Genomic DNA, 18,940 nt, shown 5'->3' on the forward strand with positions numbered 1-18,940 from the left:
GCTCTGCATCGAGGCACAGTGGAGGAATCAGCATTTATTGCAGTGTTTTATGCACTGTGGGCACATCCTGAGTGTTCTCTACCCCTGGGCTTGCAGCTTCATTTGTGTTTGTTGAGGGCTTTGTTTTATTCTACTTTGCTGTTTCTGTATTTAGGGTGGATATTGGGAAAGGTTCTTCCCCCAGAGGGTGCTGGGTGCTGGGCACTGCCCAGGCTCCCCAGGGAATGGGCACAGCCATCCAGAGCTCCAGGAGTGTTTGGACAGCACTGCCAGGGATGCTCAGGGTGGGATTTTTGGATTGTCCTGTGCAGGGCCAGATCCTTGTGAGTCCAGTTCAGGATATGTCCTGATTCTGATATCAAGAACTTGTTTGGTTTAGGGATTGCTTTGATGTCTGAGTGTTGTGTGATTCCTGAGTGCAGCAAGGGTTTGGGATGCAGCAGTGCAACAATGCATCCCAGGAGCTGGGGTGAATCTGGGAGTACTCCTGGAATCCTTTCAGTGGGAAAAGCCCTCTAAGGTCAGCGAGTCCAGCACTGCCCACCTGCTCATGCCAGTCCCCTGGAGCCCACCCTTATCCCTGTGCCTTTGGAGCTGGAAGAAACTCAGTGCTGTGAAAAAAATGGAAAAAATGCAGTTTATAAACATTTGGCTTTTGAGTAACTTCCTCCCGCCTGGCGTTGAGTCACCCGTGGGAAGCCGTGTGGATGTCACCCTGTGCCGAGGTGGCACTCTGGGCAAGGTGCTCCACAGGGTGTCTGGCTGCCATCCCAAACAGCTCCAGAGCTGCTGGGATGATCCTGCTGTGCCCAAATTACAAGGGAGCCAGGGCTGAATCATCTGGGTGTAGCAGTGCGGGGCTGGGGGCAGCTGGAGGGGAAGCTCACTCTGGGGTTGTTTTCCTCCTTTGAATATTGGGAGTTTGTAGGGTGGTGTTATTGCTGCTGGAGTTTTTGTGATCCTGGATGATCAGAATGAGGATGGTGACAGCATGAAAATCACCTTCTGCAGAGTCTCATTTCCCACGCCACTCACTGGCCTGGAGGAAAATCTTCCTGCCCAAGGAGATGTGTGGCTTGCATGGTGCAAATCCCCATGGTAAATCCTGCCCTGCAGGCCCACGAGGTTTGGGGTTACTTTATCCACCCAGGCTTCTCTGGGCACATGCTTTCTGTGTGGATTTGCTTGAGTGAGCACAGGGAAAGGAAAAGATTTCAGTAAATCAGGATGATTTTGTGTGACCGAGGTATCTGAGACTGAACCAGCAGACCCCAGCTCTTCAATTAATCCTAATTTGATCCCACTACAAAGTCAGTAATACATCTGTGGATGTAATAAACTTAATTACTTGAGTGTGAGATCAAAGAGCTGTGAAGGAGCAGCAGTGGGTGCATTTGTTTTAAATTGCCTTCAAAGGGTCGAGCGGGGCGCTGCGAGTTTTGGTGGGGAAACCTCAGCATCAGATGTCTGCAGATGCTCCAAGTGTGCTTCTCTTGCATTGCCAGCTCCCAGCCCCACGACAGCTGTTCCCTACATGTCAGTGAAGTGCATTGATGTCAGGAAGAACCACCACAAAACCAAGTGGCTGATGCCCTGGGGACCTAACCACTGCAAGAAGCTGAAGGATTTCGACGAGGCCGTGAGCCGGCAGATCGAGGCCAACGACATCGTGTTCGCCGTGCACATCCCGCTGCCCAACAAGGAGATGAGCCCCTGGTTCCAGTTCATGCTCTTCATCATGCAGCTGGACATTGCCTTCAAGATGGACAACGACCTCAGTAAGTGGCTGCCACAGGGAGGGGCTGCCTGGCTCTCGTTTCCCAGCCTGCCTGCCCTAAAGGGGTTTTTACCTTGAGTTGGGTTGGTGCCACACGGTGGGCTGGGAATTGGTGATTCTGGGTTGGGTTGGGTTGGGTTGGGTTGGGAGGGACCTCAAAGCCCATCCTGTGACCCCCATGCCATGGGCAGGGACACCTTCCACTGTCCCAGGCTGCTCCAACCTGGCTTGGGCACTGCCAGGCATCCAGGGGCAGCCACAGCTGCTCTGGGCACCCTCACAGACAGGATTTCCTTCCCAATATCCGACTTTAATTTCCCTTCTTTCAGCTGGAAGCTATTCTATAAATATATAACACCCTCCAACCCCCCACAAAACACACAACTCCCCTCCAAACTCAAAAATAATCCTGCAATAAAACCTGCAAAATTATGCTGAGAGCAGCAAGGGCAGGACTGCTCTGGCCCTTCCTGGAAGGGAGGCTGTCCATGCATTTGCATGCTTTAAAGTGTTTGGGGGAAATCCCTCTCTAACTCTAAGCTCCAGTGAATACACAATTTGCTTTGCAGACTGGTTGAGCTGGGCTGTGTGGAGCTCCAGCCTGGCTCTGGGGCTGGCTCCATGCTCAGGGATCAGTTCAGGGAGTCACTCAGGGTTAGGAGTTTTTTTAGCCAGCTTTGTATCCTTGACCCCCTTCCTGCTCAGTGTGGAACTGTTCCTCCAGCTATTTATCCCCCAGTCCTGGACTGGTGTGGGTTGGGAAGGGCCTCAGAGCTCCAGTTCCACCCCCTGCCATGGGCAGAGGCACCTTCCACCATCCCAGGTTGCTCCAAGCCCTGTCCAACCTTGAGCACTTGCAGAGATGGAACAGGGATGATTTAATGCATTATTATTAAGATAAGTTAAAAATGAGATTGTAGAAAGCTTTCACCTGTGTTCTTATCCCTGTAATTATCTCTGAAATACTGACAGCAGCTTTGTGCCTTTTTTAAGGCCTCACCTCTTTCCACTTGGATAGATGATTGCATTAGGGAAGCAGCTCTTTATTCCAAGGATTTTCAGCTTGAACCACCGTGCTGGAGTCAGGAGCTGGCCAAGCCCTTGGAGCAGGCAGCTGGAATGCTAACCCAGCTCCTGGCAGCATTTCTGCTGCAAGAGCAGAGCCTTTGCTTCAGCTTTGTGCCCTTCAGTGACTGAGCCCTGCAAAGGTGGAAGGTTTTCTTGAGGACTCAAAGCAGCAAAGCTCATCTTGGGCCACCCCCTGGGTAACAAAAAGAAGATTTGGGGATTTTCCAGCACTTTGTGCCAAGCTGAAGGCAGATGTAACTTAAGTGTAGAATTTCAAGAACTAGTAACACATTTCTTGCTAGATTGTGTTGTAACAGCTCTTAAACAAATAAACAGAAAACTTGTTAAGTTGAATTAATTGCATGTGTGTGTATGTCCCCTGCTGTTAAAGGAAAGGGTCTCATTGCTCAGGTGGTTGGGATCAGCTAAAGGGACAGTGATAAGGATGTGAAATAACCTCAGCTCTTCTTTCAGAGCAACAATTCAAGTTTCTTCTCTCTGGGGCTCTGAGCCCTCCAGGCTCCTCCTGCTGTGGCCAGTGCCAGCAGGGGCTGGTGCCAACTCCTGGAAGGCACTGCAGTGCTGAAGCCTCTGGTCACCAAAAACTGTCTTGGAGCTGCCTGAGACCATCCAGGGAAGCAGCACTGCTGGGAACTGCACAGATGGATCCTCCTGGAGGAGCTGCTGCTGGGCACATCCTGCTCCCCTGGCTCTGCAGCTGCACTGCAGGGGCTGTGCAGGGTCCTGGCTCTGCCAGCTCCCCTTGGCCCCCACCTGGGGTGTTGCTGAGCCACATCAAACTGACTCCTGCTTTGTTCCTCAAAGGCCCTTGGCTGTTCTCTTCTCCTGCAATTCCTAAGCAAGGCCAACACACAGAGTAAAGCTGCATTTGGCTTTTTCAGGGTGCTGAGACTGGGGCAGCTGGGCTGTGCCTGTTGGGAGATGTTGGTGACTCATGGGTGACTCCTCATCCACAGAGAGCTGGAGTCAGTTCTGTGTCAGTTCTCCTCATCCAGGACCTTCCAGCTCTCCCCATCCAGGACCTGTGTCAGCTCTCCCCATCCAGGACCTGTGTCAGCTCTCCCCATCCAGGACCTGTGTCAGCTCTCCCCTTCCAGGACCTGTGTCAGCTCTCCCCATCCAGGACCTTCCAGCTCTCCCCATGCAGGACCTGTCTCAGCTCTCCCCATCCAGGACCTGTGTCAGCTCTCCCCATCCAGGACCTGTGTCAGCTCTCCCCTTCCAGGACCTGCCAGCTCTCCCCATCCAGGACCTGTGTCAGCTCTCCCCATCCAGGACCTGTGTCATCTCTCCCCATCCAGGACCTGCCAGCTCTCCCCATGGGGGATCTCACCTTTCAGAGCAGCAGCCAGCCCTAATCACCTTCACCTTGGGAACTCCTCTGGACTTCCAGTGCTTTTGAAATACAGATTTTTATTTGGAATGCAGATGTTTAGAAGCTGAGCTGCTTCCCTGTGTTTATGCTTCCCAGAAAGCTGGGAGAGACTCAGGCTGCTCCTCTGAGGAAGAGCCTATTTCTGTGCTGTCCCTTTCCTTTCTTGATGAATTGTGCACTCAATTATTAAAACCCCTTCCCAGAACTGGGAAAGGAGGGGGCCAGAGGAAGGAGATGGAGTTTCTTTGCAGCTGGAAAGCAACTGTGCACAGTGAGAGGGCAGAGTGCTGCAGCCTCCTTTCCTAATTCATCCAGCCTTGGGCTTTTTGGTAGGTTTTGTAATTTTAGGGAGCTGGTGAAGCATGGAAGTGTAATGGAAATAATTCCAGCATTTCTGCTTGCCTGCCATAGGCCTATCCCCAGCCAGCTGTGTTAGTGTGCAGCTGGCACACAGCCCCTCCTGAAACAACTCCACTATTTTTAGGCCATTGTAATATGAGTGAAGATATCCTGGGCAAGCATTGTCCTATAAAGTGATTCATGGAAAAGCTCCTGGGCAGTGAAATGCCAGTGGGAAAAATGACACTGGTGGTGCTTGGAGCATGAGCAGGGAGTCCCTCACTGGGGGGGTCACAGAGCTCAGGGCTGGGAAACCTCCAGGAGCACATCTTGTCCTCATTTGGGTTGGAAGGACCTCAGAGCCCATCCAGTGCCACATCCAGTGCCCAGGGACACCTTCCACTGTCCCAGGCTGCTCCAGCCTGGCCTTGGACATTGCAGGGATCCAGCCACAGCTGCTCTGGGCACAAGTGCCAGGGCTGCCCTCCCTCCCAGGGAAGATTTATCCCTGAGCTCAATCTGGTCCTGCTCCCTGTTAGTTTAAAGCTGTATAATGCTGTGCAGGAAAAAGGAACTCTCCCCACCCCTCTCCAGAAAATTGTCTATTCACCATCTGATTAATGTGAATTAGGCACAAATCTGAAGTTTTGGTTCTCTGTCACTGTCCTCATTTGTTCCTCAGGGACAATGGGAGTTGCTGATGGAAGGCTGGCGTGGGATTATCATGGAATCATTGAGGTTGGAAAAGACCTTTAAGATGGAGTCCAACCACTAGCACAGCTCTGCCATCAGCCTGCTGTGCTGAAATCTATGGATAGATGGATATATCTGTATTTTATGTTGACAGCTCTGAAGGGGCTTTGCACAAAACTCATTTCCAAGGGGAGGTGCCACCCCAGCAGAGAGACTGATGGAATTCCAGAGGGAGCCTCTAATGCATTGGCCTGGAAAGGCAAGCAGCAGTTCATCTTCTGCCTTCTGGTTTTCATACTCCATGGCAGCAGCAACATTTGGACTGCAAAGATGAAATACTGAAAGCTGTTTTTCTTGGATTTAATCCCAAGCATTCCAGTTGGTTTTATGGCTTCTGAAATGGAGTTCATGGTTCTTTTTAGCCGGGCCAAGTTCAACCTTATGTTCCCATTTATCTGTTTTGCTGGTCTCCTAAACAGAGGATCTGAGATGGCAAATTCGTGTTCCATGGAAACCCAAGTGCTGGCAGCTCTGGAAAGGGGCTGGATCTGGGTCTGGATGGTCCAGATCACATGCACCAAAAAATGCTCAGAAAAATCCTGGAGTGTCCACATCAGATGCACAACCCAGCCACCTCCAAAAGGGTGTGAAAATAGAACTGCAAACCACAGATCCCATCCAGTGGGATGAGTGTGCCACCACCTATTCCCAACAAAAATATGGCTGAGAAGATTCTGGAGCCATCTCCCCACAATCCACAGTGTGTTCTGGAGCCATCTCCCAACATTCCATGGCAGATGGTTCAGGGGCCATCTCCCAACTCTTCTCACAGTGGATTGTTCTGGAGCCATCTCCCAACATTTCATGGTGGATGGTTCTGGAGTAATCTCCCCACACCTCTCCAAGGTGGATGGATGGTTCTGGAGCTTTTCCAGCAGCTGTGGCTGTCAGAGTTTGGTGCCCCACAAAAGGAGGCTGGGCTGTAACATGCACATGCTGGTTTTGGAGTGTGTTCCTCATTCAGAGCCTCCCCTGGGATCTGTGCCTGCTAAACAGGAGGAGTTTCCAGCTGGGGGAGCTGGTACAGACTTGCCTCAGGTTTTTGATGTGCTGCTCCTTGGCAGCCTCAGCTGCAGCTCCAGGGCATGAACTCACTCTCAGTGAGCCTGTTCCAGCCTCACTCCCTGGCAGGGTCCTGGCAGTGTCACCTTTCCAGGCAGCTGGTCCCAGCCTTTCACTGTGTCACAGCCAGGAGGGGATGAGCTGCAGGTCCCACGTGCATGTGTGACCCTGCCAGGCCATGAGCTCTGTGTGTGTCACTGTGTGTGACCTGGGGCACCTGCAGAGGCAGGAACAGGTCAGGGCAGGTGTGGAGGAGCAGGGGAGGGCTCTACAATGTTCTGTAGGTGAGGAAGGGAGAGTTCCAAAAACCTTCTGTGAAACAACTGGAGCAAACAAGAGTGTAGAAAACATCAATGCTCTTGTGTGTGCTTGGTTCTGAGATTTTTTCCAGGCCAGCATAGCTCAACTTCATTCATTAATTGTCTTCATAAGGGAACTTTGTGTTGTGTTTTTAATTGCTGGGAGCCCTCTGAGCCTCCTGTCCTTGCTGTTGCAGAGGAGAATGCAGAGATCACCCTGGATGTGTCGCTGGCCTATCGTGACGACATGTTTGATGACTGGGAGGAAATTGCACATGCCATAGAGATCAGGAAGCTGAAGTGCACCTTTGGCTCTCCAAAAGTAAGGAATTTCACTGACTGCTGCTGGGGATGAGTGGGAGTTGTCCTCTTCCAGTCACAGAACCATGAAAAAATTTTCCCCAATATCCAACCTTAATCTCCCCTGGCACAACCTGAGATTGTTTTTTCTTGCCCTGTGTCTTGGGGTGACTTTATGATGCTTGTATCCCCAATCATCTGTTCTGTGGGTGTTGAACATTGAGTCCTGCAGCTTTAAGACTGGTTTCAGGAGTGAAGGGGGACAGAAGAGGTGCAGTTTTTTTCCACTTCTCTCCAAGGAAATATTTCCCTGAACCAGCTGGGGGAGGGACTGGTTGGATCTGTTTTCTAAAGGGACCCCATGCAGAAGTTGTCTTCCTAAATTTGCCCTAAACCAGGACATCCTGTCACTTTTTACCTGGGAGAAAAGGCCAGTCCTCACCTGGCTCCCACCTCCTGTCAGGGGGCTGTAGAGGGTTCATCTTGGAAGGTCCCATTAAAGCCTGAAATGTGAACCTGTTCGAGGTTAAACCTGACTCAGTGACCCTAAACAATCAAAACCATGAGAAGTGTCCCACAGGCTGGAATTGCACACAGGCTCTGGGTGCTCCCAGTTGGAATCTCTGTGCTGTTCTGCTCCCAGTGCTCCCAGTCTCTGTGCTGTGCTGCTCCCAGTGCTCCCAGTCTCTGTGCTGTGCGGCTCCCAGTGCTCCCAGTGCTCCCAGTCTCTGTGCTGTTCTGCTCCCAGTGCTCCCAGTCCCTGTGCTGTGCTGCTCCCAGTGCTCCCAGTCTCTGTGCTGTGCGGCTCCCAGTGCTCCCAGTGCTCCCAGTGCTCCCAGTCTCTGTGCTGTTCTGCTCCCAGAGCTCCCAGTGCTCCCAGTCTCTGTGCCGTGCTGCTCCCAGTGCTCCCAGTGCTCCCAGTCTCTGTGCCGTGCTGCTCCCAGTGCTCCCAGTGCTCCCAGTCCCTGTGCTGTGCTGCTCCCAGTGCTCCCAGTCTGTGTGCCGTGCTGCTCCCAGTGTTCCCAGTGCTCCCAGTCTCTGTGCCGTGCTGCTCCCAGTGTTCGCAGTGCTCCCAGTCTCTGTGCTGTGCTGGCCCCAGTGCTCCCAGTCTCTGTGCTGTTCTGCTCCCAGTCTCTGTGCCGTGCTGCTCCCAGTGTTCCCAGTGCTCCCAGTCTCTGTGCTGTGCTGCTCCCAAGTGCTCCCAGTCTGTGTGCCGTGCTGCTCCCAGTCTCTGTGCTATACTGGTCCCAGTTGCAGTCTCTGTGCTGTGCTGCTCCCAGTCTCTGTGCTGTGCTGCTCCCAGTCTCTGTGCTGTGCTGCTCCCAGTGCTCCCAGTCTCTGTGCCGTGCTGCTCCCAGTGTTCCCAGTGCTCCCAGTCTCTGTGCCGTGCTGCTCCCAGTGCTCCCAGTCTCTGTGCCGTGCTGCTCCCAGTGCTCCCAGTCTCTGTGCTGTGCTGCTCCCAGTGCTCCCAGTCTCTGTGCTGTGCTGCTCCCAGTGCTCCCAGTCTCTGTGCCGTGCTGCTCCCAGTGCTCCCAGTCTCCTGCAGCCCCAGCTGAGCTCTGCTCCTCCGTCCCTGCAGACTGTGGAGTCCGAGGGCCGTCACTACGACTGTGACTTCCTGCCCTTCATGGAGATTGGCAGCGTGGCACACAAGTTCTACCTCATCAACATCCGCCTGCCCGTCAACGACAGGAAGGGCATCAACGTGGGCATCGGCGAGATCAAGGACATCCGCCTGGTGGTGAGCCCTGCCCTGTGCCACAGCTCCTGTCCCTGTGCCACCGGCTCCCGCCCCTGTGCCACAGCTCCTGTCCCTGTGCCACCAGCTCCTGTCCCTGTGCCACCGGCTCCCACCCCTGTGCCACAGCTCCTGTCCCTGTGCCACCAGCTCCTGCCCCTGTGCCACCAGCTCCTGTCCCTGTGCCACAGCTCCTGTCCCTGTGCCAGCAGGCCCTGTCCCTGTGCCACCGGCTCCTGTCCCTGTGCCACCAGCTCCTGCCCCTGTGCCACCAGGCCCTGTCCCTGTGCCACTGGCTCCTGTCCCTGTGCCACCGGCTCCTGTCCCTGTGCCACCGGTCCTGTCCCTGTGCCACCAGGCCCTGTCCCTGTGCCACCAGGCCCTGTCCCTGTGCCACCAGCTCCTGCCCCTGTGCCACAGCTCCTGTCCCTGTGCCACAGCTCCTGTCCCTGTGCCACCGGCTCCTGTCCCTGTGCCACCGGTCCTGTCCCTGTGCCACCACGCCCTGTCCCTGTGCCACCAGGCCCTGTCCCTGTGCCACCAGCTCCTGCCCCTGTGCCACCAGCTCCTGTCCCTGTGCCACCAGCTCCTGTCCCTGTGCCACCAGCTCCCGTCCCTGTGCCACAGCTCCTGTCCCTGTGCCACAGCTCCTGTCCCTGTGCCACAGCTCCTGTCCTTGTGCCACCAGGCCCTGTCCTTGTGCCACCGGCTCCTGTCCCTGTGCCACCAGCTCCTGCCCCTGTGCCACCGGGTCCTGTCCCTGTGCCACCAGCTCCTGTCCCTGTGCCACCGGGTCCTGTCCCTGTGCCACCGGCTCCTGTCCCTGTGCCACCAGGCCCTGTCCCTGTGCCACCAGGCCCTGTCCCTGTGCCACCAGCTCCTGTCCCTGTGCCACCAGCTCCTGTCCCTGTGCCACCAGCTCCTGTCCCTGTGCCACCGGGTCCTGTCCCTGTGCCACCAGCTCCTGTCCCTGTGCCACAGCTCCTGTCCCTGTGCCACCGGGTCCTGTCCCTGTGCCACAGCTCCTGTCCCTGTGCCACCGGGTCCTGTCCCTGTGCCACCAGCTCCTGTCCCTGTGCCACCAGCTCCTGTCCCTGTGCCACCGGGTCCTGCTCCCCAGGCTGGCCTGGCTTCATTGTCTGCTTCACTCACAGTCAGGGTTAAAACTCGAGTTCTCCTTCAGGCTTGGTTGTTAAATCTTATCTAAAGTACAGGGAGTTCTGCAGCACTTCCAGCCACCAGCTAAAAGTGAGCAAAATGGAGCTGAATCGAGCTGGGCACAAGTTTTTTAAAGCTAAACAGTCCAGTAAAGAATTAACACCTCTATTATTGATACTTCTGACCCAATAACCAAACCCCTGTGACCAGCAGTGCAGCACTGACTGTCCATCCAGAAGTTACTACCTGAAACTAGGAAGGAGAAGGAACAAGAAAGGAAGAAGGAGACAATGCCCCAGAACCTCCATCTTGTCCCATACCCATTACTATATTCTAAAAGCCCAAACTCCAAACCCTTCACCATGTGTTACACACTTCTATTCTAACTACACACCTGTGATTTTAACTCCATCACTCAAATTTGGAAGCTCTCTCCAAGGCCCCAAGTCACAAGCAGTGTTCTCCTGGGGGTCAGGGTCAGAAAGCACAGAAAGTTCCAAACTCTCAGGCTTCAGGGTTCCAACACTCACACAACACAGGGTTCATGGCTCTGTGCCTCCAGGGGCACTGCCCTCCTCCCTGGGAATGCCCTCCTTGCTCTTCCAGAGCCTCTGAGCTCCCTGTGTGCTCTGCTTCCCACCACACTCTGCAGAGTCCTTCTCATGGACAGGAGCTCAGGAGGAGCAGGAGGGCTCAGAGGGGCCTGCTCTGTCCTGGAGCTGTGGCAGTGTCTGGGAAGGCTGTCAGTGACCCTTGCTCTGCCTGCCCTCGAGGCCTGGGGAGCTGTTCCCAGCTGGAGGCTGTCCCAGCAGGGCTGTGGTGGCTGCACAAACACGTGAATGAGCCAATGCTCTTCCCACCAGGGCTGACTTGGCTCTGTGAGGATTTCCTTACTGGTCTGGGAGTAATTCCCCAGCTTTTTCCATGCTGTGTCCCAATTCCCTCTCCCCCTCACCATGCCCTGTCTCTTGGCATTCATTCTGGTGGCCTGGGGGCTCAGTGGGCACCCACTGTCTGTCCATCATTGGGATGCACATCCAGGTGTGTGCCTCTGCTGGCACTCCATGAGGAGAGGCACAGGCTGGTGGTGTTAAAGCTGATGTTAAACCCTCAGGGCATCCATCAGAACGGGGGCTTCACCAAGGTGTGGTTTGCCATGAAGACCTTCCTGACCCCCAGCATCCTGATCATCATGGTGTGGTACTGGAGGAGGATCACCCTGATGACACGTGCTCCTGTCCTGCTGGAGAAGTGAGTGGGGGACCCACTGAGGGGTCACTGCTGCCATGGCTGGGAGATGGGAATTGTTTCTCCATCCCCTCCCTCCACACAGGCACACTGGGAGCTGGAGCCTCCACAGCTTCTCTTTTCTTTCCTGTTAAACTCTGGAGTAAAAGGAGCTGCTCTGAGGAGCTCAGCTGTGGGAGCCTGGCTGGACAGTGGTCAGGACAAACTCAGGCACTCTATGTATTCTGGTCTTGGAGTTTGCAGTTTATTGCATCAGGTGTGGGTGAAAAGGGCTGAGCTGGGAGCTGCCAGCCACAGCTCAGAGCAGGGCAGAGAGAGAGTGGGGTGGTAGGAGCTCTAAGAGATAAGAAAGGGGAATAAGAGAACAAAGTAAGAGAGGGATTGTCCTGTTTACAACACAATAAATCTTCTATGTTGACTATTCTAATTTCCACTAACCAATCCAATACAAGATACAAATTCTCTAACATTTACATACAGCCTATAGGAATCGCTGCATTACCATGTTTTACTGCTTTCTTATCTCTAAACCTTATCTTGGACTCTTCCTGTCATGCCTGGAGAGGGTCTCTGGTGGCTCTTTGGTATGTTTGCAGCATCTAGCATTAACCAAACAAAAGGAGAAGATCTTCAAGCATCCACATTGCTGTTCTCCAGCCACTTAGTCAAACACTGCTTTCATTTCTATCTCACTGATGGTTTCCATATTCTCAAAATCTTTTGCTAGGCAATCATATTTATAAGGTTTTCCTGATTCATCCTTCCCAACACTCAGTCCTAGAGGGTTTGGTGGCAGGAGGTGACACTTCCCAAGCAGTGCTGGGTTTCCTTCTGCTCTCCCCACGCTTTGGGGCTCTGTCCTTCCCTCGCACACTGGACAGAGATGGTGTTTGTGCCTCTGCAGGGTCATCTTTGCTCTGGGGATTTCCATGACCTTCATTAACATCCCTGTGGAGTGGTTTTCCATCGGGTTTGACTGGACTTGGATGCTGCTCTTTGGAGACATTCGACAGGGCATCTTCTACGCCATGCTGCTCTCCTTTTGGATCATCTTCTGCGGGGAGCACATGATGGTGGGTACCGCACCCGTGGCAAGCTGTTTCCAGGAAAACCTGGCAGCTGCTGTGCTGATGGCTGGACATGGAGCTGTGGGGGCTTGCACCAGGTGAGGGGGTTTCAGGCTGACTTGTTTTTCCTTTCTCCCCACCTGGTGAGCAGGACCAGAACGAGCGCAATCGGCTCTCGGGGTACTGGAAGCAGGTTGGGCCCATTGCCGTGGGCTCCTTCTGCCTCTTCATCTTTGACATGTGTGAGAGGTGGGTGCACTCCCCAGGCTCAGCCATCCCATCCCTGCTCACCCCCTGAAGCAGTAATCAGCAGTTCCACCCCATGGCTGGCTGCACAAATCTCCCAGAGCCAGGAGAGGCTCCTGCGGGTGCTCCCACGTGTGCTGGCTGTGGAAACACTTCCCACCTCACCTTCTCCTCACCCACGTGGGAAAGCAGCACAGCTGGCTTTTCCCTGCAGAACACTGGGAAAGGTTCTTCCCCCAGATCCCCAGGGAATGGGCACAGCCCTGAGGCTGCCACAGCTCCAGGAGCATTGGGACAACGCTCTCAGCCACAGGGTGGGATTGTTGGGGTGTCTGTGCAGGGCAGGAGTTGGATCAATGACCCTTGAGGGTCCTTCCAACCCAGGATATTCCCTGATCCTATGATTCCCAGGCTGCAGAGTGGACATGGGGCCCTCTGAGCCCTCTGACAGTCTGTGTTTTCTCTCCTCTCTGCAGGGGAGTGCAGCTCAAGAACCCCTTCTACAGCATCTGGACCACCGAGGTGGGCACGGAGCTGGCTGTATCCTTGCCCTGGTTTGGGGCACAGGGAGGTGTCCCCTCCTGCCAGCTCCCTGGGAGCCTCCTGCTTTTGGGAGATCACTGGGGAGCTGGGTGTGGCAATCACCTGAATAATGTGTTCTGGGATTCCTTGGTACTTTGTACCATTTTCCCTTAACTTCCCCTGCACAGATGGCCTTTATTATAGTCGCAGGGATCTGCCTGTGCTTCTATTTTCTCTTCCTGTGTTTCATGGTCTTCCAAGTGTTCAGAAACATCAGTGGGAAGCAGTCCAGCCTCCCTGCCATGAGCAAGGCTCGCCGCCTTCACTACGAGGTAAGGCTCCCCTTGGGGCACAGATCCCTTGGTTTTTAAACTGTTTTGGACCTCAGACTCTGTTCTGAGCCCCCCTTTATCCATAATCTCATCATTCCATTTCTCTTCGTCTAATATTAATTTTTATGTTTAGTTGGAGGTCTTGCTAAGACCATCTGGTTTTTCATGTAATAGATTTGGATTTTTGGGGTTGTCATTTCCTTACAAACCACCACCTGTTCCATTATCCCCATTTTTAGCCCATGATTTTGTATGTTTTTCTGTCCTACGTGATTTGCCTGCTGCCAAACCCGAGGACCTCACTCTCAGTGCTTACCTTGCTTCCACAGGGGTGCAAATATTTATCCCCAAAGTCATTCTGTTAAATTATGATCACTTCTTCTTTAAACAAGTCATTATCACCCATCAGGAATGCACATAAAAAAATTAGAAAACTGGACTTGAAAGAATTTGAAGTGGATACTGAGTGCTTTTCCCTCTAGCAGGAGGCACAGGGGTTCAGCTTGTGGTGCAGAGCTGCTGCTGCCACACTCCACATCCACACATCTGGAGAGCAGGGATCTGGTGTGGAAGAGTTAAATTAATAGTCCTTTGTTGTCGTGGTGTGGCAGGGTAATTACGCAGACACTGACATTTCCACCTAAATTCCAGAACCAGGTTAAAAAAACCCACGCGCTCACCCAAAACCAAAGGAATTTGTAAGTAAAAATGTAAAACCAGTGACAGCAGGGGTGGTGGGCAGTGGGATTGCCAGCTAAGGAGTTCATCTCAGAATCTCCATTCTGTGACAGCCAGCCAGGTTTTCCAGCTGTTGGAATCGCTGCAGCTCCCTCCCAGCCGGGCTGGGTGTGAGGATGAGTGTGGTGAGTCCACACTGAGCCACTGACCCCAGCACTTGTGCTGGTTTTACAAGAGCCCTGAGCCATCCCCCCTGCAGCTTGGCTCACCACCTCTTCCACTTAATTAACTGCTGCTCAATCAGGCAGGGAGCAAATGTCATGGAAAGGCAGTGCTGTCCAGACGTGCCCACCCCGGAGCTGCCAGCAGACGTGTGGGGACAGGAGCAGATGGGCAGTGCTGGGCACAGCACACGAGTGGGTGGAGGTTGTTTTGCTTTGGGGTTTCGTGGGTTGTGCCCTTGTTTTATTTTTTATTTTTTATCCTCGTGTCTTGTCTATCCTAAAACCCAAAAATGGGTTTTGTGGATTCTGTTAATGTGACCAGTGACATTTCTCTCTAAACAGGGGCTGATTTTTAGGTTCAAGTTCCTGATGCTCATCACCCTGGCGTGTGCAGCCATGACCGTCATCTTCTTCATCGTGAGCCAGGTGAGGGGTGGCTCTGGGGAGCACCAGCACTGCTCCCAGCACTGCTTCAAACAGGACTGGCCTGTTCTGAGCACATTTGATAACAAGCTGCTTTTGAAGAAGTTGTTTTCATTTTTTTGAAGCTGTGCCATGCATTTGCTGAGGCTGGAGCCGGCACTTGGCTCTCGGGGAACCTTGGGGCAGCACCGTCAGAAATCAGGCTTTGGTCATTTCTGAGAACCCAGAGAGAGGAAAATGTTCACACTGAACCACTCACATGGCTTTGTGTGCTCACAGAGATGTGAAAACAGCCAACCTCCCCTGGGCTGACTCTGCAGCCCTGCTGTGCCCAGCAGTGGCTGCAGCTGTTTGTCCTGAGCTGCAGTCTCACCTCTGTGCCAATGAGCTTTGATCACTGCTTGAGCCATGGAGTCACAGACTGGCTTGGGCTGGAAGGGACCTTAAAGCCCATCTTGTGGGCAGGGACAGCTTCCACTGTCCCAGGCTGCTCCAAGTCCCGTCCAGCCTGGCCTTGGGCACTGCCAGGGATCCAGGGGCAGCCACACACAGGGTGCCAGGGCCTGCCCACCCTCCCAGGGAACAATTCCTGCCCAATATCCCACCCAGCCCTGCCCTCTGGCAGTGGGAGCCATTCCCTGTGTCCTGTCCTGTGTCCTTCCATGCCTTGTCCCCAGTCCCTCTCCAGCTCTCCTGGATCCCCTTTAGGCACTGGAAAGGACTCTGAGCTCTCCCTGGATCTTTCACTTCTCCAGGTGAGCACTCCCAGCTCTCCCAGCCTGGCTCCAGCCCTCAGAACATCTCCATGCCTCTCTTTTTAAGCTACTTTAATTTTTTTCTTGGCCTTTATGTTGTTCTTTAACAGAAAGCAACATTGCAGTCTGAGCAGTCTGTGTATCTTCAGGGAGTATTAATATTGATGATATTTTCATGCTTGTTGACAGCCCCCAGCGTGTGGCAGGTTGGTGCTGTCAGCCTGGCCCCTCCTCAGCCATTCGTGCTCAGCACATCAATCCCCCATTACTCACGCTGCTTTTCCTGCTATGAATGGTCTGTTTTTAGCAGTGGGATGTGTTGGGATGTCAGTGGTGTCCCCAGGTAGTGCCCTTTGTGTGCCAATCTGTGCTGAGCACGTGCTTGTGGCAGGGGTATCTCAGCACAGTAAATGAGGCATCAGAGCTGAGGAAGTCCTGAGGGAATCATTCTGTCAGGAGCACTTTTTCCCTGCAGACTGAGTCTGAAGAGGAGAATCCCAGCCTGACTTCTGCCTCACTGAACCTGTTACACTCCATTTCCTCCATCCCGTTGAACTGATGCTCTTCTCACTGATTCCCTCCAAGGCTGTGTCCTTATGGAATCTGCTCCTCCTGATGGCCTGTCCATGTCTATCTCCTCTGGCCAGGTGACAGAAGGCCACTGGAAGTGGGGGGACATCACAATCCAGGTGAACAGCGCCTTCTTCACCGGCATCTACGGGATGTGGAACCTCTACGTGTTCGCCCTCATGTTCCTGTACGCGCCGTCCCACAAGAACTACGGCGACGACCAGTCCAACGGTAAATGTCCCCAGTGCCACCAGGGCTCTGTGGGGACAGAGAGGCACAAGTAGGGGATGCCTTCTGGGCCTTCTTGTTTGGCCTGAGTGCACACTCAGCGCCTTGAAAAGTTTTGCCAGTGATGGTTTGGGTTTCCATTAATGGCTGGGTTAGACAGGTTTGATGGGATGGTTTTTGTGCCTTTTAGCATTGCTCAGATGGAGGGATGAGGAGTGGAGGAAATAAACCCTTCTGTCAGGGAGTTGTGCAGAGCCAGATGGTCCCACCTGAGCCTCCTTTTCTCCAGGCTGAGCCCCTTAGCCTCTCCTGGTGTTCAGTCTCTTCCCCAGATCCAGGGGAAGGCTATGGCCCCTCAATGTGTTTCTCGTGCTTCTATTTAAATAACTGTAAATCAAATAATTTATAGGAAAATCGCTGGTCCATGGCTTAGACAGCTGAAAGGCTGGAGGGAATAAGCTGCATTTCCTTTGGAATACTCTCCTATTTTGCTGTGAGGCCGCACTGATGGAGCACCTTTGTTTGGCAGGTGACCTGGGGGTGAACAGCGGGGAGGAGCTGCAGCTCACCACCACCATCACCCACGTGGACGGGCCCACGGAGGTGTACAAGCTGGCTCGGAAGGAGGCTCAGGAGTGACACGGAGGAGCCTCAGCAGGGACCAGCCCGGGCTGGGGAGCAGGGGACACACGAGTCCCTCTGGCTGGACACCTCTCCAGCCCATCCCCTCCTCCCTGGTGCACTCACAGCGAGCAGAGCATTTGTAACTCTTTACTATGGTGTAGTTATTCCTGGGGGGAGGGCTGTGTGTGTTGTGTGACACGTAAAACCTGCTGGAAGGGCACTGAGGTTGCAAAGTCGCACGTCCGGGGCAGAGCTGCCGTGGGGCTGGTTTGGTTTGGGTGTGCTGGTGCATAAAGTGCTGCAGGGAGCTCGGGCAGGAGCACGTGCTCGGTACTCTGGGCTTGCTCCTGTGTGCAGCAGGTGCTGGTTTTGGGGGGAGCCTTGTAAAAACATTGAATTCCACCACTGTAGCTGTACCAACCCTTGTCTGAGTCTCTGTGCAGCCCTGCAGCCACCCTGTGTCGCTGGATGGAGCACAGCTGGGAGAGGAGCAGGCTGTTAGTAAGGCTTTAGTAGAAGCAGTGAGTGCTTTCTCAGCAGCTTTCACAGCTGTTTGCTGAATACAGGCAATGCCCAGGATGCTGAGCTGAGTTGCAGGAGAACAAGAGCGCTCCTGACCCCAGTTCCCAGCTGGCTGATCCCTCCCTGCTCAGTCCCTTTGGCTTCCCCTGCTTTTGTGGCTCCCTCCACCTCCCCTTTTGTTCCAGTGCATCCCTGGGAGCCGGGCAGTCTCGCTCTGTGCACTGCCAGCCTGGAGCAGAGCTGGATTCTTCCAGGGATTATCAGACTTGAAAGAATCCGCTGGTCACGCACTAAAGTGGATCTTTGCTTTCCCAGAGCAGGCACTGGGCTCGCTCAGCCCCATGCTGGGAGCCTTTGGCAAAGACAGGGGAGTGGGAACTGACCCAGTGGAGGTGTGAGCTGAACCCTGCTGGGACCAGTTCAGAGAAGTGAGTGGTGGGGAAGGGTCTGTGCTGCTCAGGGCTCCTGGAGGGTCTAGAGAGCCTCATGAGCTGGCAGGAGTAAATAACTCACCCTCTCAGTTCTGGCCCTACAAGGTAAGAATCTGCTGCTGCTGTGTTAGAAAGGAGGCAGAGAGGGGAAACTCATTTCTGTCAGCCCAGGTACCATCACAATTGCAGGTACCATAATAATTCCCACCCTTGAATTCATTCATTTGCCCTCATCCATTTATTAAAGGTCAGCACTATGAAAACAGAGAGGGTGGCACCACAAGATCACTTTGGATGGGTTTGCTTGCTGGGCATCCCAAGCTGTGCACTGTCACATGGGGCTCCTCCCGTCAGGATGTGCCACACGGGGCACACCCCTCTCCCTGTGTATTCATTGGAGCTCCTATTGGATTTTCTTAGAGCAATTCCATTTGTTGTGTTTGCCCTCTCTGGGATCCCCAGCTTCCCCTGCCCCTGGGGACAAAGCAGGTGCAAGCAGGTTCCTACTTGTAGTAGTTACTCCATTAGGAAGTGAATTAAACCAACCCTGTAACCCCAGAACGTTCCCAGCTGAACACTCGACTTTGCAACTTTACATCCCTTTTCCCTTGGGTTCTTACGTGATATTTATGTTGTTCCCATAGCTGTGTCCGTGGGTTCTTTTCCAGCTTAGACTATAGCATTGCATTTTGTAAGGGCTCCCCACAAAAGGGGAGCTGCAGCTTTCAAACCAAATTTTGTGTCAAACTAACAATTTGTTTACGGGGCGCGTGTACGTGTGCGTGCGTGTGTGGGTTTTTTATTTCTTCATTCCTCAGCCCTACTCATATGTCTTGGAAATAGTTCCTGGGTCTTATTAAAATATATCCTTTTTTTTGTTGTTGTTGTTTAGGTTGAGTTCAGTTTTTACAGAATGCTTTAAGCAACCTGGAAACCATGTAGTTTTGTTAATTTAAATAAAATATACAATATTGTGGATTTGTTGTTGGAATTTCTCCTCATTTCCAATCTCCTCTGGCAGTGGGAAGCCATTCCCCCTTACAGAGTCTCATCCAAAATCCTTCTCCAGCTCTCCTGGAGCCCTTTTAATTATGGGAAGGGGCTCTTCAGGTCTTCCCAGAGCCCAAACCCTGCAGGGTTTTCCTTCCTGTCCCTGCTTGCAGCCCTGGAGCTGTCACAG

General features: G+C 53.4%; 1 protein-coding gene across 1 annotated transcript in view; it reads left to right on the forward strand.

Moving 5' to 3' along the window:
- Window positions 1-18,738, forward strand: part of WLS (Wnt ligand secretion mediator) — a 28,697-nt gene extending 9,959 nt beyond the window's left edge. The window contains exons 2-12 of the mRNA XM_056498129.1: window positions 1,506-1,778; window positions 6,892-7,016; window positions 8,574-8,735; window positions 11,005-11,141; window positions 12,043-12,211; window positions 12,357-12,454; window positions 12,928-12,991; window positions 13,162-13,305; window positions 14,550-14,633; window positions 16,033-16,186; window positions 16,713-18,738. Coding sequence (XP_056354104.1) covers window positions 1,506-1,778; window positions 6,892-7,016; window positions 8,574-8,735; window positions 11,005-11,141; window positions 12,043-12,211; window positions 12,357-12,454; window positions 12,928-12,991; window positions 13,162-13,305; window positions 14,550-14,633; window positions 16,033-16,186; window positions 16,713-16,822 — 1,520 coding nt within the window. The 3' untranslated portion in view covers window positions 16,823-18,738. The remainder of the gene's footprint in view (window positions 1-1,505; window positions 1,779-6,891; window positions 7,017-8,573; window positions 8,736-11,004; window positions 11,142-12,042; window positions 12,212-12,356; window positions 12,455-12,927; window positions 12,992-13,161; window positions 13,306-14,549; window positions 14,634-16,032; window positions 16,187-16,712) is intronic.
- The last annotated feature ends 202 nt before the right edge of the window (window positions 18,739-18,940 follow it).

The sequence above is a fragment of the Oenanthe melanoleuca genome, chromosome 8 (assembly GCF_029582105.1).
Source record: "Oenanthe melanoleuca isolate GR-GAL-2019-014 chromosome 8, OMel1.0, whole genome shotgun sequence".
NCBI lineage: Eukaryota > Metazoa > Chordata > Aves > Passeriformes > Muscicapidae > Oenanthe > Oenanthe melanoleuca.